This window comes from Eublepharis macularius, chromosome 7, assembly GCF_028583425.1.
Source record: "Eublepharis macularius isolate TG4126 chromosome 7, MPM_Emac_v1.0, whole genome shotgun sequence".
Taxonomy (NCBI): Eukaryota; Metazoa; Chordata; class Lepidosauria; order Squamata; family Eublepharidae; genus Eublepharis; species Eublepharis macularius.
In genome coordinates, this window is record NC_072796.1 from 98,257,942 (window position 1) to 98,284,048 (window position 26,107).

The 26,107-nt window shown below is 45.4% G+C and overlaps 1 protein-coding gene across 1 annotated transcript in view; it reads right to left on the reverse strand.

Annotated features, from left to right (window-relative positions):
• JPH1 (junctophilin 1) overlaps positions 1 to 26,107 on the reverse strand; it is a 96,819-nt gene that overhangs the window by 17,476 nt on the left and 53,236 nt on the right. The window contains exon 3 of the mRNA XM_054985329.1: positions 9,563 to 9,681. Within this exon, the coding sequence (XP_054841304.1) occupies positions 9,563 to 9,681 (119 nt within the window). The remainder of the gene's footprint in view (positions 1 to 9,562; positions 9,682 to 26,107) is intronic.

Below are 26,107 nucleotides of genomic sequence, written 5' to 3' on the forward strand. Positions count from 1 at the left end.
GTCTAGTGTGGGAAGAAACTTCATCTATAAGGCATCCCAAAAATAAACACCATATGGAACATTCTCACTGCAAAATTTTGTGATGCCCTGTTTGTACTGAATTATATACTTTTCTTTAGAAACCCAAGCTTTTACCTTAACTCTTAATTCAGATAATCTGAATCGAGACAAAATGGATGTGATGCTGGTGTTTAAGCAGAGCTCAAGATCAAGGTATTTTGTCACCCCAAGCAAAGTTCAATTTTGCTTTCCCCCCATATATTGTTATTTTCTAAAAAGCACAATGTAAGCTCATAGAAAATAACCTACACTTTCCTCAGATACAAGTTTTGTTTTAATTTCTTTAATATTACATATATAATATTTATTTCAGGAGTCAATCTTTTTGAGCCTGTGGGCACCTTTAGAATTCTGCCACAAGGTGGTGGGTGTCACAGGAGGGGGAGCCAGCCACAGAAAGGCAGAGGGTGAGGTTATGCATATCTCTAATAGTAACTCTTCAACTTTTCAGGCAGAAGCTCTGCTCTACAGGGTACCTTTTAAAACAAACATATTGTTTAAAAGTATTTCTTGCTTACATGCAGTTACCTTCAGTCAAGCAGTGAAGATCCTTATGGTTTCAAGGCAGTTGCTGCCATGGAAACAATGTTTTTCTGAATCTGCACAGCTAATCATTAGCCCTGCAGGACAAACCCCCTGCCTGGTCCAACCCACTTTCTAGAAATACTTGGTGAGCGCCAGTAGAGGTGCTAGCGGGAGCCCATAATATTGGGGACCGCTATATTATTTCACTGCAACTTCATGACAGAGTACATTTTAATGATTGTTGCAACTGCTTTCCTTCCTTATAAATAAAAGCAGTTTTGTTATTCCTCAAAGATTATCAAGATGTATTGCACCATAAATAATTGCTAAATTAGAACAGCAGATGTAATCGTATTCACCTGGATTTACTGACAGTTACAGCTCTTGCTGATGGTCATCGTGCTTACCTTTCACTTTTGAGTTCTGCACAGAAGTGTTATGAAGTGTACTTCTAGAATTTCAATGCTTTTTAATCTCATACTTCACAATGTTTTAGCCTTCATACATCCATTTGTGTAGTTGTATTTGCTGACTGAGAATTCACTTCATGCATCTGATGAAATTGGCTCTAGCTAGTAAAGTTTGTGCTACAATCAATCTATTTTAACCCTCCCCAATATGACATGAGAATAGGGCTGCCAGACCCCTGGTAGGGGTGGGGGATCCCCCGCCCCTGCCCCCACCCTCCCACCCCTGCCCCCACTTACCTGGCCAGTGGGGAGGCGCGCACCTTCCATGTGCGCCCCCACAGCAGCCCCAGGATCAGGTCTCTTTTGGCCTGGATCGGGGCCCCTGTGGAGAGTGGGAGCGTTCCTGCGCTCCGCAGGGCCCCACAACGGGCCCAATCCGCACCAAAATGGGCCCAATCTGCACCCATTTTGGCACTGATTGGGTCCGTTTTGGTGCGGATTGGGCCCGTTGTGGGCCCCTGCGGAGCGCAGGAACACTCCCACGCTCCACAGGGGTCCAAAATGGGCCCAATCCACATCAAAATGGACCCGATCCGTGCCAAACAGGCACGGATTGGGCCCGTTTTGGCGCGGATTGGGCCCGTTGTGGGCCCCTGTGGGGCGTGGGAGCGTTCCTGCACTCCACAGGGGCCCACAACGGGCCCGATCAGCGCCCAAACGGGGGGCTGCGTGATGATGTCATTCCCAGAATGTCATCACGCTTGCAGGAGTGCGCGCGTGCGCGCGCACGAGCACCTCCAAGGTAAGAGCAGGCCCCAGTCTCCCGCTGGGAGATCGAGGGGGCCTGGCAACCCTACATGAGAACCACTATTTACTTGCCCTGTTGGGTGGAGAACTTAATGCGTTCTGATGGGCTACATGTTTCCTCAATGGAGCAACAGCTATTTTAGGTCAGGAAAATGACATGGGAGGCTGAGGTAGTCCTGAAGACCTGCTCCCTGCATGCTGCAACCGTGATCCAAATTTACTTATTTATTTTACTTCATTTATGCCCCACTTTTCTTCTCAATAGGGATCTAAAGTGCCTTACATTGTCCTTCGGCCATTTTACCTTCTATTTTACCCTCACAACAACCCTGTGAGAGAGGTGAGTGAGTATGTGATTGGATCAGTCACTCAGCAAGCTTCCATTGGCAAAGTGGGAATTCAAACTCAGGCCTCCTAGATGCTAGTCCAACACTAACCACTATGCCACACTGGCTCTTAAATCAGGCCTATGTGCACTGGGAAGCATAGCCCTGGTCTGAGTAACACAATATCAAGGGCAAGGAGGGTGAGCACCAGAGACAAAGCCTTTCCTGCTATGGTGAGAAACATATGGAACTTCTTCCCTACAAAAGCATTCCTGGAACTCAAATTTGATGTACTTCAGCTACTAGGCAAAGACATTTTTATTTCCTAATGCCTTTAGTTGAGCTGATTCCCCTGGATCGTTTTAAGCCTATTCTACTTTGCCTTCAATTTTTTATGCTTTGAGGTTGCTAAAGTGTATGCTGCAGTTTTATGTTCTCTTGTTAATTATGGCCTGAGATTATATTTTCCCTGTTGTTAAGCCTTTTTAAATCTCTGACTTTTTGTTTTAAGTAACTAGCTTTTTATTTTATAAGTAGGGTTGCCAGGTACATATATCCTCCCGGTGGGAGGGGAGACCTGGTATTTATCTAGGAGGTTAAATCTTGGTGCGATACAATGATGTCACTTCTGGGAAATGATGTTATCATGCCAGCAGTGGGATTACTCCCATGCTTTGTGCAGGACTAATTTAGCCCATTGGCTAAAAATTGGTGGGAGCATGCCCACTGCTGGGCATGATGATGTCACTTGAAGAAGTGATGTTGTTGTGTCTGCTGGGAACACACATCCTGAGTGCTTGCCCTGAAGGTTCCTTGTCTCCCACGTCCATTCCCTGTATCTTTCCCTTTCACTGGCCAGATAAGTAGTGGCACAGCAGCGGCTGGGAATCCCCCATCCTCACCGGGGTAATGGGATTCCTATTTATATGTGATAAAACTATCACATATATTTTGTAAGAGCTACAAAAACATGTTATTGAGAGGCAGGATATAAATAGTTCTATGTAAATATATAACCATAGTAAAATACAAAAATATAGGCATCACTGTAGCCAAAATGAACCAACTAAATTAAATTAATGCTTTTTCTTTATTTTGTTAGAATGCAAAGGATAAAAAACGGGCATACACAACCTGCGAGAACAAAAAGAAGCTCCTGTTTTGTTGGCTTTTTTCCCCATTCTGTCTGCTGGTAGTGTATCAGCAGACAAATAGAACAGAGGGAAAAAATGCAAAAGTACTGGGATGCTTGCTTAAGATGACTACTTCAAGGTAATTCCAAAGAAGTTATTTTTTTTTAAAAAAATATAGCTATTAATACAACCAGGAACATTTCCTGTTCAATCAAATATTCCTGAGGAACAGCATAAGCTAAAAGCAGTAATATGTATGGTATCTAAAGAAGTTTAACTTGATTCTTTGTACTTTTGTTTGTCCTTCTGGTAGGAATACAGCTCTATTCCCCCCTTCCCCGATTCCTAGTGTGTTCCCTTTCTATTATTAATTGGAAAGAAACAGCTTCAGGAATCTTATAAATCAAGTGGTTATTTATACTCTCACAATATATAATATAAAGCAGTGATGCAAAAGCAGTGGCTCCCACTTGCTTCTTCTCTAAAGCAAAGAGCCTACCCTACATTTCATTGGAGAAAGAGATGCTTCACAAGACCTATCCTTGCTCTGCAAGGCGTACCCATTTAGAAATAGCTGCACCCCTAATAGGAGGATGGTTGGTTTGGAATCTATCAACATTCTGCAATTGCCATTTTGAGACCAGTCCTGCCTCCCTCAACAGCCATTTTGTGCTGCCCCCCCCCCTTGCCCAAAATTTGAAAACTCCCCACAGGCTGAACAAGGCTGGGCTTCCCTGAATTAAAGTCAGGCCTCTATAGCCCTCTAAGCTTTCCTGGACTGTTAATTTAGCTACAGGTTATACAATTACAGGTCCAGATGTTTTAATTTTGCCACTTGCTGCTATCCTGCCAACCACCTGCTTAAGTAACCTTAATCTCACACAAAACTGTTTCCTGTTTTTTAGGCATACCATAGAAACATAAAGGGATATGAACAGGTTACTTGAGTAGCGTGTATTAAGCTGTCATTCTGAAAAACGAGTCATTATTCATGATTTTCATATTATGAAAACACTCAAAGAATGCAGTGCCGGATCTAGCGTTCCCAGTGCTGGGGACAAGTGCAGTTTGGCCGCCCTCGCACACACGCCCCCTGGTGCTGTATGATGACGTCCCTTTGTGATGTCATCACATGGGGCGGGCATGCTGCTAGCGGAGCGGCAGCAGCGGCGGCGGCTGGGAGGCCACCCGCACCACTCACCTGCCCTGCTGAGGGGGCGGCCAGTGTCGCGCGCGCTCCCTGTCTTGCGGGGCAGGCGAATGGCGTGGGTGGCCTCCTAGCCCTCTGTGCCACTCGCTTGCCCAGCAGGACAGGGAGCGTGTGGCAAGCTGGCTGCCCCCTCAGCCGGGCAGGCGAATGGCACAGAGGGATGAGCGGCCGCCCGTGCCATTCACTTGCCCAGCAGGACACAGGGAGTGCGCGGCAGGCTAGCTGCCCCCTCAGCCAGGCAGGCGAGTGGCGCGGGCGGCCTCCCATCTCTCCATGTCATTTGCCTGCCCGGCTGAGGGGGCGGCCAGTTTGCCATGCGCTCTCTGTGTCCTGTTGGGCAAGCGAATGGCACAGGCGGTCCAGCTGTGCCCGGCGCCCCCTCTTTGGCGGCACCGGGGGCAGACTACCCCCCCTGCCCCCCCTCAATCTGGCCCTGACAGAATGTAAAAGCAATATGACTGTGCATCATACCTGCATCACCATATAACCTAAGAACACACAATGAGGAAAAAGTCCTCAGCAGACAAAAGAAAATTCTTGGTGTCACAAAAAAGAGAGATGTCTTTAAAACAAACAAGTGTAGACCATTGAATATAACACAAGAACCCTTTTCACAGATCTTGTAAGCAAGGTTTCAATTAGGAACAAATATTTATGACAGCTATAAATAGATATTTATAATAAAGATGTTGAACATGTTCTGGTAATGCTCACATACAGAAGCTTCTAATTCTTCTTGTCCTTGATGATACTAGTTTCAAGTACTAATAGGAGGAAAGGATGGGAAAGTACTGCCAATTGCATTACATTTGATAGGTTTTCTTGAAGGCTTTCTTTTCTGAACAAAAACCTTACATTCATAGTCTCACAGAAAAAGCCATAGGGTTTTTCAAAAGGGTCAGAATACAAAGAGGAAAGTTGATGCAAATGTTTAAAATTACATGCATTCAAATGACTTGATTTGGTTTTTCTCAAGAGGACAGGGTAAAACAGGGAAAGGAAATAAGGGAACATGATTACCAAATGACATTTTGGATGAAACTCAATTTGATAAAGACAGTACAAGTTAAAGGACAATAAGACATCATCACTTACACTTTGAATGTCCTTGCATTGGCAGTTCCTCTCTGCTTCTACCCAGAACCGAATGGGTTTCTACAGTTTGGCACAGTATAGGTATTGCTTTTTCCACTGAAGGCTATACTCTGCAGATAGCAGCTTTGGGTCCCTAGAATAGTGGTGGCAAATGGCCTGGGTTGATATCAATATGGGGAATTGACACAGCTTGATCTTGCACTTTTGACTGATCCCAGGCAAGGTGTAGAAATGTTGAACCGGTGTCTGGAGGCTGTTTTGGAGTGGATTTGGGCTAATCTCGACAAGATGGAAGTGCTACTGGTGAGCGGAAGATATGACCTGGGAGTTAAAGTGTTAATTGGTGAAGAATGCTGCAATTAGGATATAGATTGAAGTGGATCATAGGGACCATAACACTCCATTCTTGGCCCATCTACACTGGCTTCCAATTTGTTTCCGGGCACAATTCAGAGTGCTGGTGTTGACCTGTAAAGCCCTATATGGCTTGGGACCAGCATACTTTATAGACCTTAAAAACCTACCCGACCATCACGTTCATCTTCTGAGGCCCTGCTTTGGGTGCCCCCACATTCTGAGATTAGGCAGATATCAACTGGGGAAAGGGAAGGAGAGCTGATTTGGGTCCCCACTGAGCAGAACGGCAGTGAATGAAGTAAGTAAACAAACAAATAAATAAATAAATATATTTTCTCCAATTTTATACAAGTCTGATCGTTTTCTTTTTACAAAGTCTCATATTTTATAGTGCAGAAACGTGAACTTATAAAAGTTAAAATAAATGGTTGAATCATGCCATTCTGTTCAGCCAAGGGTGGTATGTTGAATAGGTGCAAGATATGTTCCACTAGTGAGATACGTTGCCCTTAACTGACAGCAGTTGTAGACTACAAACACAATATCTAAATGTTATAAGCTCACACTCCTATTTAATTGTAAATACTGTACAATTACTTAGTTACTTTCATAAGCTGAAATTTGTACTCCCCCCCACAATAGTTCAAACAACTGAAAAGGGAGAAATAAATGTGTATTTATTTCAAAGGGATAGTTTTTTGCTATGATACTCTGCAGATGAAGTATCTCAAGCACTTTGCAAACAATAGATAGCATCATCTGCAGCAAAAAAGGTCACTGATTATTTCTGAAGTAGCAGATTTTTTTGTTACATCATTAGCAAGTTCAGCTTCACTATAAAAAATGACATGTTTGTTTCATGACTAACAGATGTGAAATCCTAAGTGGAGTTACTCCAGTCTAAGTCCATTGAAATCACTGGGCTTAGTAACTCTGCTTAGGATAAAGTACCTACCTGAAGTCTGTTCTTAATGTTCATCACGTAAAAGGAGAAAAGAATTAGAAATGTAGAAAGCCATTTACCAAGACTGATGGCATGTACACTGAACTTTTGTACAGATTCTGGGACATATATGGGTTAGCAGCATTCGCTTGCATTAAAGAGGGTAAAAAAGATTCTAAGATATGTCAAGATAATGGCTGTGTTTTTTAAATCAGTTACACAAGCATTGTAGCTGAGAAAAGGGTAATTTTAATTCTCCCCATAATATTATATTTCAGTACAATATTGTAAGGGGCTATTGCCTAACTATACTCAGAGAGTGTAGGAGCTGGTGCTAGAATCAGGAATGCGTTAGGCTTTCACTGCTGCCAAATGTGTTAAATATGAGGGGACTGATAAACACACTGCTGGTTAGAGAAACTCTTGACAAGAAAAGGACACGTTTCCTTGAACAGACACAATGTCTGCCTATGGGAAATCCATTACACTTTATGCTCTGTGCATAAAGTGTAATGTATTTCCTGTAAGAAATACAGTGTAATGTAATGTGTAAAATGTAATGTATTTCCCATAGGCAGACAGTCTGCTGTTACCTGAATTGGTCTCCTTGTGAATAAATAGAATTTGGGGGAGGGATTAGCAAGCAGGGAAGACAGCTATGTGAGAGGCCGGTAACTGCGGGGATCTTATCACCAATAATTTACTGAGTCCTTTCCCAAGGATACACACACACAAAGCCGGTGTTCTTAATTAAAGGGTGATTTTTATTCAAGGGGCAAATTCATACACACACAGACACACAAGAGGCCTAAGAAAAGCAGTGGTGAAGGTGGAATAGATTTAAGGGATTTCAAGGCAATAATTACCTATCTGAAGAGCAGGAAAGTCCGTGGAGGGAGAGCTTCAAACGCCAGCGTTCTCAGCCAAGGGAGCAAGAGGCTTAGGGTAAACCTCATGGGAACAGCGCTTTGGATCCGGTAAGCGTGTACGAAGAGAGAGAGGCTTAGGGAAGTGACCCTAAAGGAGCAGCCAGGAAGCGTGCACAATTTGAATGAGGCCAGGGCCCTATCTTTATAGGTAAAATGTGCCCTGAGATGGGAGAACCCACCTAATCATTAGAACGAAGACGCCAATGGTCAGTTCCTGGGATTGACAAAAGGTTTGATTACCTTGATTGGTAGCTGCCGGGGCATGTGAAAGAGAATGCAAAACCTGTTCTAGTGCTGCACAAAAGGGCAGTTTGTTAATGAAGCCCACTGGAGCTAATTTGATTAATTTAGTTGGGGAATGTACCTTCCCAGGAACACTGTAAATACTTATGAATGTCATTTAATTAGCTCTTCAATCAAGGACAGGAGATCTCATCATGGAAGAAGGGAAGGGAATGTGTTAAGTGGGGATGACTCTGTGAGACCTTTGTTGCACTGGATTCCTTCGGGGCTGGGGAGACTGCAAATCCAATCATCTCTAATCACTCCGTATTCCTATGCGGCATTCCATTCATGCCTGGATCTCCCTGGCGGGACGCAGCAACTGTTAGCTGGAGGCTCTCTAGTTGCAAATTGCAATTTTAAATCCAGAGGCCTGGTGATTTTTAATATCACAAGCAGCCATGTTAAAATGGCTATCAAAGATGGCGGAAGCCAGGCCAATTGCTTACACTGCAGTCTCCAATTCTGCAGAGATACCTGGACACTGTCTTGGTACCTATCAGAAAACATTCAGATGGATGTTTCCACAAATAGTTAAACTCAGTCCATTACTCAGTACTAAATTGTTTGACCATTTAGTACTGAGCTGGAACTGACACACTGATTTCACAGATTTCTTCACAGCCTGCAAAGTTGGATCCCCTTACTCAGATTCTTTTTGTTGATGCTTTGCAAAATTTGTTTGGCATAGGGATGATACTTCCCTGGCTCCCAGTGCTGACAAAGCTAGGTACTGGAAAACTGAAAGATGGGCAACCAGGTGAATGCCCCCTTTCTAACACCATGCTTCAATACTGTCCCAGAAAAACAAGGAGGCACCCTATGTTGCCTACACAATCAGGAAATTTTTCACAGTCTTCAGTGCACAGTATGAAAAAAATGGTTCAGATAATAATGGTAAGCAAATACAGGAAATAAAACTAAGCTACATTTGGGGATTTTGCCCATTTTGTACCATACTAAATCTCCCCCCCCTCAATTTAATGCTGTAATACTTCAGCTAAGTCCTAGTCCAGAAGTCTTTACTTGATAGTATTGTTAAAATCTATAGTCTGTAACTATTAATATATAAAATTATATAGTACTTAACACACTGATAACACAAAATGCAGCTAACTTCATATAAACGAAGTGCAGGTGACGTGCAAAAGACGTCTTACCCTGGTAAAAAAAGGTCATAGATCCAGAGGAGTTAGCCGTGTTAATCTGTAGTAGCAAAATCAAAAAGAGTCCAGTAGCACCTTTAAGACTAACCTTATGTAGCTTATGCTACAATAAAGTTGGTTAGTCTTAAAGGTGCTACTGGACTCTTTTTGATTTTGGTAAAAAAAGGTTTCCCGGTTAGCACTGCCACAAAGGAGGTAAGTCTGTATGAGGACAAAGTATCCTCTTGGAAAGGGTCTACATTATACGTAGATTCATAAGCTTGTAACGAAACAGCAAACATAATTTCTCTGCAACTCAGCCAAACATCTCCAACATTACCTGGTTGGTAAAAAGTCGGGGAAAGTTCTCGGGCGACTGCTCTGGCAATGTCACACTCTTGACGGGCAGATTGGCCAGCCTGATCAGCAGCATCGGCTTTAGCTCTGGCATGCGCAGTTCTGTACATGGCATAAAAAGAGTGCTGATAAGCAAAAGGTCCTTTCTTAGTACTTACACTAATTTACACAATATTCCTAACTCTGGGAAAAACCTACATCAAGGGTATAAGATTGTGGATCTCAAGAACCTTGAAACTAACTACTAGAAACATTTTCACAGCAACAACAACAAGCTTATATAATGCTCTTCTAAATAGATTAGTGCTGCACTCTGGTGAACAAAGTCATTATTATCCCCACAATACAGCTGCGGAGCTGGGGCTGAGAGGAGCGGCTTACCCAAGACCACCTGCTGAGCTTATGGCAGTAGTGGGATTTAACTTCTATGCTACAGCAGCTCTCAATTTTGATCTTGTTGAATATGCCACACCTATCCACAGTTTTATCAGGCATGCAAATATGTGAACCACCCAGGTCAATCCACTGCAGTAGCTCAAAAGTGGCTCATTAAACTCTTAGCTTTTGCTGGCAAAAAGAGGACTTCTCGACAGACAAGCATACAAGTTATACAGACTTGTGGTAACTACATTTGAGTTGAAAACTTAAATGAAATCTGGACAAAACAGCAGCATTGAAACACTGTTGAATCTGTTTGTATGTAACAAAGGGGGTTTCCACATAGGTTTTTTCATCCATTCTGGCCCCATACTGCTTCAGTTTAGCCACTGATTTCTCCGCATTTTTTGTGTTTAGCTTGTTTTTAGCTGGTTTTTTTTTGCCATCCCCCACCCCCATTTCCCTAAGATCACTTTTAACCTGATCTTTGTGAAGTTGATTCTTTGTTTCCTGTGCATAATGTTTCTTTCACTTTGGTGTGTCCTGCTCACTCTCATCCAACTTCAACCTGCTTCTTGATGATTGGATGCCCATCGTTGTTGAACCGCTCCCCCCCCTCCCTGGTTTTGTTTTCAAACTTTTTTTAAATAGTCAATTTCATATTGCTGCATCAACATACCATTATAATAATAGATGCCGCAGGTTCTCTGAATTCCCAGCTTTCATAAAAGAATCTCTAAGGGAAAAGGCATGTGGAGATATGCCTTTCCCCTTATATCTCTGTAAGGGAAGGGGCTAGATCATTGTAGGTCTTAGTCATCAGCTGAAAAATATTTTGCACATCTTAAACGATAAGCTGTTTTTGGATAGTTACCAATGTCTATTCTATGGCATTATTCCCCTTGCACTTCTTTCCGACCACAGTGGAGGCTTTCATCTGGTGTGCCACTTGTTTCCTCTGCCACTAGCACTCAGAGAATGTGCAAGATCAATGGTTTTCAAGTAGCCCTTATACATGCAGAAGTGCTATTGGCAGCCGTAGAGGAAAGCTTCTGCAGTGGATGGAGAGAAGTATGAGGGGAACAATGTCATAGGATCCAAGCATCTGTCTCCAAGTGGAGCAAGCATACAAGAAGAACAATCCTGAAAAAACTGGCCTTACAAGCTACAACTTGGAACCCGTAGCTGCTGCTTTAATCTTACAACACAGGCATTTTCTTATGCCTGCTCTTAAAGTAAATAATATCCATCCATGACAAAAACTATCATTGCTTCATGCACAGTGATACAGCTTCTGACCAAATGAGGCTAAGCAGGAAACCCTGACAATGTAGGGTTTGGGTTGCAGCCAAATCACAATGAACCACACCAGTATTTTATAGCAGTCACTGTTATCCTACACATATATGGCCAACGTGACAGCTTCTGGATACAGCCTGCCCTCCACGATTTACCATATTGGGAGTCCTACCCCAATGGCTCTCCTTGCGTGCAGTTTTCTCTCTTTCATGCATGAGTCAGAGAGCAATATTTTAGTCACTTCCACATGTAATATTATTCTTTCTTAATTGTACTACTATGCAACTTCATCCCAATGCATATTTTGATCAGCATGACTAAACTGAAATTCGACAGCAGAAAAGGAGAATCCAAGTACCATTACCTGGACAGTCTGAAAGAACAAAACTTTAGATCAATCTCTGAATGTATTTTGAGTACAAAGACTCTTTTCTCAAGGTCCATTCATAAATTAAAAGTGTAAATTCACACTAACAAATTCTGCTTCATCTAAACTTTATGACTCTCAAATAGTCTATGTAAGAAATATATTGTAAGTCAAATCAACATTGCAATCCTGAGAAGGGGAGCTGAAAGTGCACGGGGAGCCGACTAGGACTTACACCGGCATATCCTGGACTTACGCTGTTGTAACCCCCCTTATGCCAGTGCCTGGCATAAATCCAGCGTCAGTCCCTGTGCTGGCAGCTGGGGGTGGGCCCGGGGGCAGGGTGTGAGTTATTCAGCTCCCCTAAGCTGGAATGCCCCACACTGCGGTAGAAAGTTACACCACAAAAAAGTGATGGCATAGCCCATATGTGCCCATTCTACAGGAAAATCCAATCACCGCCCTGTGACCGGCCTCACCCACCCAACTACCATGAGGATCAGTCCGCTTATGCCACTGTGGCGGTCGAACCTCCATTCTTCTGCCCCATCAGCCCCTGGGGAACCCTACATAATCTCCAGCTGGGGTACCCATGACCTCAGTTAAGTAGTGAGGCAGCCAGATGCTCTGCCCAAGAAGCCTCTGCCGTAGGGACTTAAAGCACAAGGCATTAGAGGGTGCTTGTGGTGGCACAGCAAGAGCACACAGGGGAACTTTGCGAAATTCAGGGAGTACTTTACACTCACTCAGGGAAGGAGAGCTAAGTCCAGAATGTCTGGCTAATAACTACCACCCTTCCTTTGTAGATTACCTGGGTCCCGGCCTGGGGAGGGGTGAGTGCGCAAGGACAAGTAAGAAAGAGCTAGGGAGCCGGCTGCTTTGGCTCACTTGTTCACACTGGCCTCTCCTCCCCCTTCACCAGTGCCCCTCAATGCTGGCTTCTATGGTTGAGGCCTGCCCAGGGGGGCAACCCCTGCCTGTGAGCCAGCATGGCTTGTGCTCACCAAGGAGGCAGTCACCCAGGTGTCAGAAACTGTTTTAACCTAAGTAACACCATATTTAATCCTGTAGTGTTTAGTCTTCTTTCCCTCCAGGCAACACCTGCAAGGAGCCAATTCCATGGGAAAGGATACTGTCTTATCTGCTGTCTCGACCTTGGCCAGCTCAGCGCTCCTCTGAGAAGTTTTGCTGTATGAACTCAAGGGGGAGGCTGGGCTCCGGGAGTGTGAAATGTAACAACCTTTACTCTGTGGTTCATTCCTAGCAATACTTTGCTCAGCCAGGATCTCTAATCCTGGAATATGTACATCTGGACTTGAATGCTGTCTTTCACAGTAAACCTTTTGAAATCAAAAGACCTTGTCTTCTTGCAGAAGGGAGTGAGGAAGACTATCAGGTTTGGAATGCCATAGTCTGACACCAGGAAGCTATGCTCGACACAGCTGTTTTGGGGGGGCATCCAGCAGTCCATGCTGTGGCTCCATTCAGACTTCCTTGGTTGGGCTGTTCCCTTGGGCAGAGGAGGGAGCGCAGCTGTGGGTCACGGTGACTGGGTGCTTGCTCTTGTAACTCTCCCACATTGGCGGGCACACAACCCCATGGCCATCTCCCTTCACAGGACTAGCACTTCAAGCAGCCACAGAAGAAGGACAGCCAGATGTGGACGAGAACCACTGACCTGCTGGAGAGCATTCCTCGTTTGGTTGCCAGCAGCAGTTTCTCTGTGATGATGGAGCTACCATCACTACCCTGGCTATGGATGTCCATCTCTGGACATGGCAGACCCTGATGTGGCCCTGCATAAGGCCTGCCCCCTCACCAAACATATGTCTGTTTCCCTTTCAGGTAGTTAGCGACTTGTCAAGGAGGCCAGGGAGCCTGGCTGTTCCAGACTCCAGTAATTCTCCCCAGTTGCAATCCGAGCTCTGCCAATGCAGCCATTCCCCAGCCAGCAAACAACTTGACCCCACTCCTGAGAATGCAGCAACAGGAATGCCTCTCCTGATCATGATTACCATGCAAACAGGTGCAGCTCCCTTCCTGGGTGAGGGAAGTTGGCAACATGCAGCTCGCCATCCTCTTCATTTTTGGTAGTTCAATGAAGTCTGTGTTGAATGACTCCCTCCTCCCCGTTTCACTTCTCCATAGGGGTGCCCTTTCACACATCCTAGTGAATGGTCTCTGGCTCTGGGACAGATGTTGTAAGCAGTCAGCCCGGCGTCCGCCATGTGATAGCTATTTAATAGCTACCTGTGATATATTTATTTATTTATTTTATCATATTTATATTCCGCCCTCCCCGCAAGCAGGCTCAGGGCGGATAACAGCATTAAAAACATTTAAAACATTTCATTAAACATTATCATAAAACATTAAAAGCATTGTATTAAAAACAGCAGCACTCTCTCTCTCTCTTTTTTAGTGGCGATTACAGAAAGTGCAGCAGTGCAATTGAAACATGGCAGCAGCTTCAGAACAGTGGTGGGCAGCTCTCATAGGGAGGGGAGTAGATGTTATATCCTCCAGCCAGTGGAGGCCCAGCCTCAGCCATAAGCCTGGCAGAACAACTCTTACAGGCCCGGCGGAAAAATCACAAGGCCCCTGAATTAAATGCAGTTTGATTTGCAAACAGGAGAATTCCAGCTAGCAGCTGCTGAATCCCGCCTGGGAGATCCAGGCATGAAAGGAATGCCAAATGTAAATTCAAAGTGACCAGCGGTGACTAGTTTACAGTCCAGAGCAAGAAAGGTCTTGCAGCGTCATGCCACTTAGCACATCCCTTTCCCTCCTTCCGTGATGAGATCCTCAGCCCATGATTGAGGAGAAATCAATTAGCACCCATGAGTTTTTATAATTCATTCCTGGGAAAGGTACATTCCCCAACTAAATTCATCAACTCCACTCTGGGAAAAACAGTGTTTCACTTACTTGTAACTGTTGTTCATATAGGTCTTCCGTGCAGGCACACATGGGACTGTGCACGCGCAGGCCTGCCAATTTCTGAGATTTTCATAGCTCAAGATCACTAGGGGGCACTCTCACCTCTCAGTGCGCATGCGCGGCTGTCTTTCCCACCGAAAATGGCTTCTAAGAGGTGGAGCACCCCCGACATACCCTCAGTCCTCTTTCGCCACCCTACAGCAAGGTAAGTACCCAGAGTGTTAGCGGGAAAGGAGGGAGGGCATGTGTGCCTGCACAGAAGACCTAGATGAACAACAGTTACTAGTAAGTGAAACACTGTTTTTCATTGATGGTCTTCCTGTGCAGTCCCACATGGGAGATTGCAAAGCTTAATACCTGGGTAGAGGTTACTGCAGACTCGTCATAGAAAGATTGATTGTAGGACTGCTGTGCCCACTGCTGTCTCCTTTCTGTCTAGGATGTCCAGCGTGTAGTGTTTGACAAAGGTATCAGCTGAGGCCCACGTTGCCGCCTTGCAGATGTCTTGAAGAGGGACACCTTTCAGGAGAGCTGCTGATGACTCCTGGGACTTGGTAGAGTGGGCATGAACCTCCAGGGGGCAAGGTAAGTTAGAGCTAAGGTTTGAGAGGATGCTCTCTTTCCCTTCTTCTGCCCTGAAAAACACAGGAACAGATTAGAATCTACCCTGAAGGGTTTTACCCTATCCAGATAAAAGAGAAGTGCCCTGTGTTCATCTAGTGAATGCAGGGCTTTCTCTGCTTCTGAATTTTGTGTGTGGGAAAAAAACAGTAAGGATATTTCCTGGGAATGGTGGAAACTAGACACTACTTCAGGTAAAAACTTGACTTTAGTTCTAAGAACTACTTTTTCAGTATGAACCTTTAGGTAAGGGGGTTCACAGGATAACGTAGCTAATCCCCCCACCCTCCTAGCTGAAGTGACAGCCACAAGGCAGGTCACCTTCATAGAAAGAAAATGCAGAAGGCACGTGGCCAAGGGCTCAAATGGTTTAGACATTAACCAGGTCAAAACCAAAGGTAAGGACCATTGAGGGACAATGGTCCTAATTGGAGGAAACCAATTGTTTTGACCTTTCAAAAATAGTTTAGCTGTGCAATGAGAAAAGACCGTTTTGTGGTCTATTGGAGGGTGAAAAGCGGAAATGGCTGCTAAATACACTTTAATTGAAGAATCAGCCAATCCCTTTTGTTTGAGTTCCCATAGAAAATCAAGAATTTCAGGCAGGGGGGAGAGGCAGGGGTCTGAACCCCTGTCCCGACACCAAGTCGTAAACTTATCCCACTTAAGCGCACAGGACTGGTGGGTAGATAGTCGCCATGCATTTTGTAGTACATGAGTCACTTCTGAGGAGAAACTGTGTCCTGTCTGATCAGCCAGGCCATCAGTTTGAGTTTCTCTATCTCGTGGTGGAAGACCCCCCTCCAGGACAGGAGGTCCGGTACTATTGGGAGGCTGTACATATGAGACTGCAGTCACAGGAGGGTGTGAAACCATGGTTGACACGGCCAAAACGGGGCTATCAAGATGACTGATGTCCCATCCCTCTGAATTTTGCTGAGGACTCTGGCTAGAAGCGGAAACGGGGGAAATGAGTAAAAGAGGTGTCCGACCACCAGAGTTGAAATGCATCCCCAAGAGACTTTCGGCCTAAGCCGCCTCTGGAGATACAGTCGTGAGCCTTGTTATTCTCTTCCGAAGTGAAGAGATCTACGTTTGGAAAACCCCACTCGGAGAAGACAGGGCGTAAGTACGTGTCCTGGAGGGACCACTCGTGGTTGTCCCCTTGTAGTCTGCTCAGATGATCCGCTATTGAATTGTCTACACCAGGGATATGAACAGGCTGCAGCCATACTGAATGATCTATGGCCCACGTCCAGATTCTCACTGCTTCGTTGTACAGAGTCACAGACGCCATGCCCTCCTGTTTGTTTATATAAAACATAGCAGTTGTCTTGTCGGTAAGAATCTGGACGGACTTGTTCTTCACGGTATCTGAAAAGGAGATTAATGCATATAATACAGCCCTTAGTTCTAGAAAACTGATATGCTCCCCACTTTCTGAATCGTCCCACACACCATGGGCATAAGATCCCTCACAATGGGCACCCCAACCTAAAGGAGAGATATCTGTAGTAACTGACACTTGAGATTGCCTACATCCAAAATCAACACCCCCGAAGAGGTTCAAGTCAGCTAACCACCAATCCAGTGAACGGATGACTCTTCTAGGGACATTAAACCTCCTACGTTGGGAATTCCTTTCTGGGGAAAACACAGAACTAAACCAAAGCTGCAGTGAGCGCATACGTAACCTAGCCAGTGGCACTACCGCAGTGGTAGAGGCCATACAGCCCAACAGAGCTTGCAGGAACCGTGCAGACTGAAAACAACATCTGTTTAGTCTCTTAATGAGAGTCCTGATCTTCTGGGCTCTTTCCAAGGGTAAGAAACCCGCATCCCAGATGCCATCCAGAACCATCCCTATAAATTGAATAGATCTGGTAGGGGTAAGTTTAGATTTCTTTTGTTGACAAACAACCCCAAACGTAAGCAAAATGTCAAAGTAGTGGAAACCTGTCTAGTGACATCTTCCGCTGAACAACCGAGGATCAAGCAATTGTCCAGATAGGGAAAAATACAGCACCCCTGGACTCTCAAATGGGCCACTACTACCGCCATACATTTAGTAAAAACCCTAGGTGTGGTAGATAATCTGAAAGGTAGTACCTTGTACTGGAAAACACGGAGGCCATAGGAAAAATGGAGGACTTTTTTATGCTCCGGGAATATCAAAATATGAAAGTAGGCATCTTTTAAATCTAAAACTGCAAACCAGGAATTTGAAGGCAATAGAGTCAAGACCACTTGTAGAGTAATCATCTTAAATTTATGTATTCTAATGAGTTTATTCAGGTTTCGGAGGTCTAGAATAGGTCTAAGGCCTCCATCCTTCTTTTCTACCATAAACAAGTTAGAGTAGAACCCCAACCATGAGGAGCGGTCTGTAACTTCCTTAATAACGCCCTTATCTAAAAGCGCTTAAAGCTCTGATAGTACTTCCGATTGAGAAGTTTCAGAAGTAAACACGGAGTCGTAAATAAGGTAATTGCAAAAAAGCAATTTTATAACAAAACTCAACTATCTTTTTAACCCAAACATGAGATGTTATTTTACACCATTCAGCCAAGTACGCACTCAGCCTGACCCCAAACAGTGGGTCAGGGCCCTGTAACTGTCAGAATTGTTTGTGCGCCTGGGGCTGCTTCTCGGCATGCTGTTGATGTGCACCTGGCTTATTCTTTTGATTCTTCCTCCGTCTGGAGAATGGTACGACCTCTGGGTCGGATAAGCATACCCCTGGCATGGTTGGTAGTGCTGTTGACGCCCTCTTTGAAAAGGTCGGTAGTAAGATCTGGATGAGGCTTGCTGCTGATGTTAAGGCAGGACTCCATAAGAGTGAGCCATAAGGCGATCCTTCTGCTTTTTCGATAGGAAGTCATCCGTTTTTTGGAAAATAACATGTTCCCCTCAAAAGGGAGGTCCTCCACTTTACTCTTGGTGTCTGCAGCGAGTGCCATTGTTCTTAGCCAAGTATGGCGACATAGAACTAGGGCAGAAAGACCTAGCACAGGTGTCCGCCATGTTTCTGCTAGCATTAATCTGGTGGCGGGACTGGCGGACTGCCTCTTCCTGGATGACCCTGAGGAAGATTTTCTGATCCTCAGGCAGCTTAGGCATGAAGGTCACTACTTTTTTCCACAACAGGAGTTGATAGGCAGCCATCATTGTGGCGTAATTTGCCACCTTCACCCCGAATGCAGCTGAGGTGTAAAACTTGCACCCCATCATGTCTATCTTCCTACTCTCCTTATCGGAACGGACCGAAAGTGAGCCTTGCTTAGGCTTAGCCTGCAGCTCTTCTGTCACTAAAGACGATGGAGGAGGGTGAGCCGAGAGGAAAGGACAGAGGTCATCTTTCGTTCGATACAGATTTTCCACCTTTCTCTTGGTAGCCAGGGTGGACGCAGGCTTCAAGTTTAAGTCCTTCCACAACTCTACAAAGTCGTCGATCAATGGAAAGGCAACTGTAGGGGTAGAATCTGAGTATATATGTTGCAAGATTTTATCTGTGAATTTCATCTCCGTAGACGTCACATCTATTTCCAAGGCCTTAGCCATACGTTGGAGCAGCTCATGATATGCCCTGAAGTCATCTGTAGGAGATGCTTCTTCCATGGGGCCAATCTCTCTGTCAGGAGATTCAGATATCAGGGAGTCGCTAGCTTGAGTATGTTCGGTGCTTCTCGCCAAGTCTGCATCAGACGGCAGTGGGGTCCTTCTCGAACCTGCATAAGAATAAGCCCGCAGAGATGGAGACCTGGATTCTCTCCTGTAAGGGCGGTCAAAGTAAGAAGAACCCTCCCTGTGATGGTAGAAGGGAATGGGTTTATCAAGCAAACTATCATCCCTCGAGTAACTTCTATAGGAGTAGGGGCTGTACCGATGTCCAGAACGATCCCTCCACTCCCTAGATGATCTGGGTGACCAAGAGTCATAAGAGGGTGATCTAGGTCGCCACGATGGTGTGGGGGGCTTTTCCACCAAAATCACATCCTCATCCTGAGTCGCCTTGGAGTGAGGAGTGATGTGTGTTGATGAATGGTCTCCTGAGCCCCTATGTCTCTTCTCCAGGGGTTTAGAATCGATATCTTCTGGCCAACTGGAAGGGGAAGCTGAAAGCATACTCTCCAAGACAGCCTTGTCTTGCTTAGATGAATGCTTCCGCTTCTTTTTCTTCTTTTCCAGGCTTGCTGAGCCCAGAAATGGAGTTGGATTTGAGGGCTTCGTAACGGAGGAGGGATCCTCCTTACGTGAAGTTGGAGGAGTAGCAGCTGGCATCGAGGGTGTTCGACTCCAAGGAGTCTTTGAGTTGGGAGTCCTCCGACGGGAAGCCGAAACTGCAGTTGACGTCAAAGGTGGTTGACTTCTAGGAGTCTTCAGAACCTAAGGTCTTTGTTCGGAGTGGACAGCTGGTTCCGACAAGCTCCGAACCGAGGTGGTGGTCAGCTCCGACGGTCTAGGTTCCGACTGACTCGGTGAAGGTCAGGAGCCAGGTGGTTTCGAGCTGGTGGAATCAGGGCGAGGTCGATTAGTGGAACCGGATGAAGCAGATGATGGTGCCATAGCACGCTTCCAGAGGGAGGCTTGTAGTCAACCCGCCTGTTCTGCCCTGGCCTTGGGAGTAAAGGCACGGCAGTGCTTACAGGTTTGAGTGTTGTGGATTTCCCCCAAGCAGTATAAGCAACTCGAATGGCCATCCAACCTTGTCATCTTTCTATCGCAGGATACACAACACTTGAAGAGAGCTGTTTCCGACATTGTGACGAACAGAAGAGCTGGAAACCTCTACTATCGGCGGCGAAAGAGGAACTGAGGGTATGTCGGGGGTGCTCTGCCTCTTAGGAGCTGTTTTCGGCAGGAAAGATGGCCACCCATGTGCGCTGAGAGGCAACAGCGCCCCCTAGTAATCTTAAGCTATGGAAATCTCCAAAATCGGCAGGCCTGCACATGTGCAGTCCCATGTGGGACTGCACAGGAAGACCATTGATAAACATCAATTTGCAAATGCTTCCTTATGATTCAACAGGAGAGCAAAACCTTACTCTTTTGTCCCATCCTGGCAGCAAGTAATCAAGGTAATCAAACCTTTGTTACTCCCAGGAACAGACTGTTGGAGTCTTTGTTCCAATGGTTGGGTGGGCTCTCCCGCCTCAGGGCATGTTTTCTTGTATAATAAGGACCGTTACCCTATTCAAATAAAGTAGCACACACTTATTGGATCCGAAGTGCTGCTCCCTTGAGGTTACTCTAAGCCTCTCGCTCTCTTGGCCGAAGACAGTGGAAGTTCGAAGCTACTCTCTTCCTCCGTTGACTGGACTACTCTCCAGGATAGGCAGATATACTTCCCCCTCCCTCACTCTTCCAACTTCTGGCTAGCTTCACATCACAGGACTCTCTCTCTGTGTAACCATTTTTATTATTTATTCCTGTGTGTGTGTGTGTGTTTTTCCTTTTTAATAAAAGATTACTCTTTGAACTTAAAGCCCCAACATTGTCTGCTATCTTGGGGAAGGGACTCCATAAAAATTGGTGAAAAGATCCCATCGTTACCTCTGTCGCATAGCCACCTTCCTTGCTGCTAATTCCACCCCCCCCCACCACACACAATTCTCTTACTTGCAAGGAGATCAATTCAGGTAACAATGTGGTGGCCCCCAAAAAGCTCCATGTGCCTCCATGCCTTTGTGTGGCTCTACTGCCAAAAGTAGCAGGTATCCGGAGGGACCTTAGAAGCTCCAGCCCCAGCCAGCTTCCCTTCCCACCCCCCCCCTCAAAATCACTGCAGGCAGCAGGGCGTCACTTGGCACGTTGCCTCTCTGTGTGTGTAGACGACCCCCACCCCCATGGAGTGGTTTCACTGTCCAACAGCACGGCTGATGTTTGATAAGCCAGGCAGAAGACTGCTGCATGCAGAAAGTGAGGTTGATGCCAGGCGGGAGAAATATGGAGAGACGTCCTGAGATCTCTGGAGCCCCTCCCCCGCGAGGCCTGATCACTTCCTTTTGCTGTTTGCGGAGACGGTGATGGACTTCGGGAATCTTCCACTGGGTATGGGATGATGGCCCCTGAAGCAGTTTCTCTGGACCCGCAGGCTGTCTTCTACTCTGGAGGCTGTCATCCCGGGACTTGAGACTGAGTCTTGAGGCCTACCCGCATTCTCCTTGCATCTTCTCGATGTAGTGGTGTGTTCCAATGGAGCCACTGCAAGTAGAAAAGCATTCATGTCTCCCATCACATACAATGGGTCTTCCAGCCTCTCCCAGTGGGTATTCCTGTCATTAGTTTTAGGATCTCTCCCCATTTACCTCTAGGGAACTGCCTCTCCAAGACTGATCCTAAGTGCCAGGGGGCTGTAGTTGCAATCCGCGCCAGGTCCCACTGCCTTCCTGGTGTTGCTTTTCATGGAGGGGAGTGCGTATTTCACAGAGCAGTGTGTGTGTGTGTGGGGGGGGGGAGAGATTGCAAGTGAGCGGTGCTTCAGCTGCCAGCCTGGTCCTTGTCAGAGATGGGGACTGGGTGAGTGGGTGGGCAGGTACCCTGTCTGCACCTTTGATGTGACTCTCCACAGGGCAGGGCTCCACTTGAGGCAAGAGCCTCTGTTGGGGTACATCAAGTCCAATCACAGGGGTCTTTCTGCCCTGTGCATGCCCTTTCTGCAAGGTGAGGGGTAATATCAGCAGCTGGCTATTGGAAACGTGGTCCAGCCTGTGGACTGGCTACGCCATTCCCTGAAATTAGACGTCCTGCGATTGGTGGATTCAGCTGACGTTGCATTCTCTCCTGGCTGGTCTTGCCAGGCTTGCCCCCTGTAGACCGCAGCCCCCTCCCTGTCCTCCAGGTGGGCATGCCTACTGGCCATTCCTGCAGAGGACCTCAGTCTCCCCTCAGTGGGGCGGTTGCCGCATGCTGCACCTTTGAAGGGGGCCACGTGCTTTACCTGCCAATCGACCTCTGGTTGAGCACCCCTATGCAGGTGCTGCGATTGCAGGGGTGTGTGGTCCCCGGTTGCCTGCTTCCTGGCTGGAGGGTGGAAGTGTCACCAAGCAATGAGGATTGTGACTTGTGCATTGGCTGCACCACTGCTTGTCAATCATGCACCTGTCACAGGGGTGGCATGGCTATTTGCAGATGCTGGCAGGGTTGTTAGGGGAACAGTGTGGTGGGCACTCTCGGCAGTGGCAGTGCTGTGCCTTGCTGGTCTTGGGTGCTGGCGCAGCTGTCCCATCAAAGTTTTTAGGGAGAAGACTGGAGGTGCTCCAGTTATGCCGCTGCCACTGCTGCACACCTCAGGACTGCATTGTAAAGCACTTTGTTTACAGTTTCATTGTTCCAGATGACTGTTTTCACATTTCTGTTCCAGTAGCCACTGTGAAGCTATTTGAACCTACTTTCTGCCACCTGGTCAGAGCAAACCACTGATGGAATATATTCCCATGACATTTCAGTTGACCCAGATGAATCCAATTGTGTCTGGATAAATAATGCACACTCACTGATGGAAAAATACAACCACACAGCTGACTTCTCCAACAATGCCACTGAAGAAGTGTGGTGCTGTGTGGTCTTCTATATTGCATGCTATTCTTATGCTGCTCAGCAAAATAAAAATACAGCAACTTTATTTTATAAGGTAATAATGCCTGGAAATATACAGTCTAACGTCTTTGATGAATGAAGGACGTTACTGCTATATAAAACTGGAGATTATTGCTATATTAAACTCAATACTACACTAAAAGGGGCATACCTGTATATTTTGTAAGGGAGAATGTAATGGGCAGCAGAAAAGCAGGACAATGTAAAGGCAGCAAAAATAACATTTGCCTACAGTTTGAAATGATCATAGATCAAGAGATCAACTCTTTTTCTTACTTTGTTCCACAGCATAAAAATTCCTTATTTGTTGTCTACATAGTGAATAATTTCAAACATTTCTCACTAAGATTTCAGAGTCTGAGGTGTGCTTATTACCCATAAACAGCTTGCCTTGTTTCCTCATTTACCGCAAATGCAGATACATACATCAGGAGCACAGAAAGCAGTCACACAAAAAATTCTTGTCCTTCCATTTGATTTTTAAACTCTACAATGTCCATTTTATACGTCCCTTGAGATGTTATCTTCCCCTTTCTGTTATTTTCCCCATTCCCTTCTAACTATGACTGATTTACCCAATTTCACATAAACTGTACTGCTACGATATACACCATATCCTCACTTTCCTGTAAGTTGAACTTTTCCATATTGCTAAGCCCCCTGCTTACAGCTTGGCTCTACTCAGCTCCCAGACTACTACACCAATTGGTTATCACACAGGGCCAAACTGCACAATACATTTTTACAGGGGTCATTCGGTAGAAAAGAGCTGGAGGAACTCATTAGCATAACTCATTAGCATATGCCATGCCCCTTGACATCACCAGAAGTGTGTCATTAGCATAACTGATTTGCATATGCCACACCCCCTGACATTACCTATCCTGGCTGTTTTGGACCCAATCCTGGACATGCAGGGCCGAAATTGGGCTCAAAATGGCAAAAAGGGGCCCTAAATGACCGAAAGCGGCTATTTTGGGCCCTTTGGGCCTGGTTTGGGGCTGAAACAGCCCAGATTGGGTCAGTGCTGGGCAGGGGAGGGTTCCCCCGCGGGTGGGCGGGGCCACCTGACATGTGACCTCTTTGGAGAACTACTGGAACTGCGTTCCTGCACATTCCCCCTCGAAATGAGCCCTGCATTTTTAACAAGTTAGGCCTGAGCTCCCTGGAGCCTACCCACTCTCATGCCTTTTCCATAAGCCAAAGAAGCCTCAGTAGGAAGTTACTGAGTTACGTGGAACTGCACATGCTCAGAATACTCCATATGCAGTTGCAAAGTAATTCAAAGTAACTCCCTACTGGGGCTGTTTTGGCTCAAGATAAGGGGGGGGGATGAAGCCTTCTCTTTCCCCTATGCTGCTGTCTTGTGTCAAATCGGCTTCTGTAGACTTAAAATCAATGGTCCCTGAAGCTCCCTTGGCCAAAACCAGCAAAGAGTAAAATCTGTTGAGATTTGTTTGAATTTATTCTATTTCATCTCTCTCAAATTTCAACTCGCACATTTAAAATCCTTTGTTTGACTCACTCTACACTTACTTTCATTAAAACACTATTTTACACATCAATTTTTTTGCACTGACATTAATTTTTAATTAAATACTTGTGGGTAGATTATTATGCAACTGTTAAATATGTGCAATTTGCTATATATTTTTCAAAGCTACAGTTAGTTTTTATTTTTGCTTTTTTTTCAAAGGGATCTTCACTTTTATTGCAGATTGCATATTTTGTTAGATTTCTATATCATTTTATTGGCACTCTGATTTTCATGAACCTTGTAAGTGAATGCAAAGAGGAAACCCAGTCAAAGTTTGCCGGAACTCCATACCAGGCCATTCCTATCCATGATCTACTTTCATCATTGATCAAGCTGTTATATAACAAGATAATGTATGTTTTATTCTGAACCATTCCTCTCTCAATTCAACTGATTTCTCTATAACCAACAGACAGATATAAAATTCTTCCTTTCTTTCTCTGTTGAAATAAAGGAAACTTTTCCCCTTATAGCTAATTAGATCAGTCTATGCTGACTCCTCATATAGGATGGTGACTTTAGATATCTGTAACTAGGAAACAACCAGTGAAAGACACTGAATTTACCATTACCTGTTACTGAAGCTTTATACGATGATGTTACAAAAAAGAAAATGAGCCTGACCAAGTACTAACTTGAGCCTTTTTTGTGCTCTAAGCAAACATTTGGGGAAAGTGTGCTAATCACTTGGACCCTGTGACAGTAGCTACAGCATGGGCCGCTCTACTAAATCTAGCAACACCACAAGGATATTATTGGCACTGTGCTCTGTAGCACAGTTCATCCTTCTGGTAAGTGCAAGCACCTACGCACCAGGACATTTATCAGAACTCCTGTGCGTCACATCTTTGTACAGAAAGTACTGACAGATGGAATAAGAATGTGCTGTTTCTGTCATCAGCATTATGATTATAATCACACTTATTAAAAAAAAACCCTCTCTAGCTTTCTATTTTTTAAAATAAAATTGGCATTGAAATATATTAACAGATCACTTTGAGAATGTTAGGCAAGTTTGCACATGTCACTAACAAATTATCATCTGGGAACAAATTTTTGTAGCAGTGGTTAAGTGGTTTGGCTGCAAATCAGCACTCTACTGGTTTGAATCCCACTACTGTCATTAGTTCGGTAGGTGGCCTTGGGTAAGCCACTCATCTCAGCCCCAGCTCCCCAGCTGTATTGGGGGAAGAATAATAACACTAACCGAGATTTCCATTAATCTCTATTCCTAATGCTTTTTATTTTTTAATTCAGTTCTACAGGTGGAAAAATCCGATGAGGACCATTCTCTTTTGCACCATTTTCCCATTCTGAAATGGTCCTACAGGGTCATTATTTGCCCTGTTCTTGCAAAAATACAGGCACATCTTCACAAAACCACAAAAATTATGAGGTTCTCTTCATCATTTAGCCAGTACACAGCTCAAGCTTCTAATCAGAAACTACTATTCAGCTGCCCTAAATAGAAACTACTATTCAGCTGTCCTATAAAATATCACTGGCCCTCTCAGTGATATATAGAAGCAAGGCTCATTTCGAGGGGGAACGCACCGGAACACAGTTCCAGCAGTTCCCCAAAGAGGTCACATGTCAGGTGGCCCCGCCCACCTGACTCTACCATTTTGGGCACGTTTCTTCCTGGATTGGGGCTGAAACGGCCCGGAGAGGGCCTCTGACAGGTGGTGGATCACTCTCCCACTCAGCAGCGGCCTGATCCTGACCATTTTGGGCCCCTTTTTGGCCATTTTCAGCCCCTTTTTGCCATTTTGGGACCAATTTCAGCC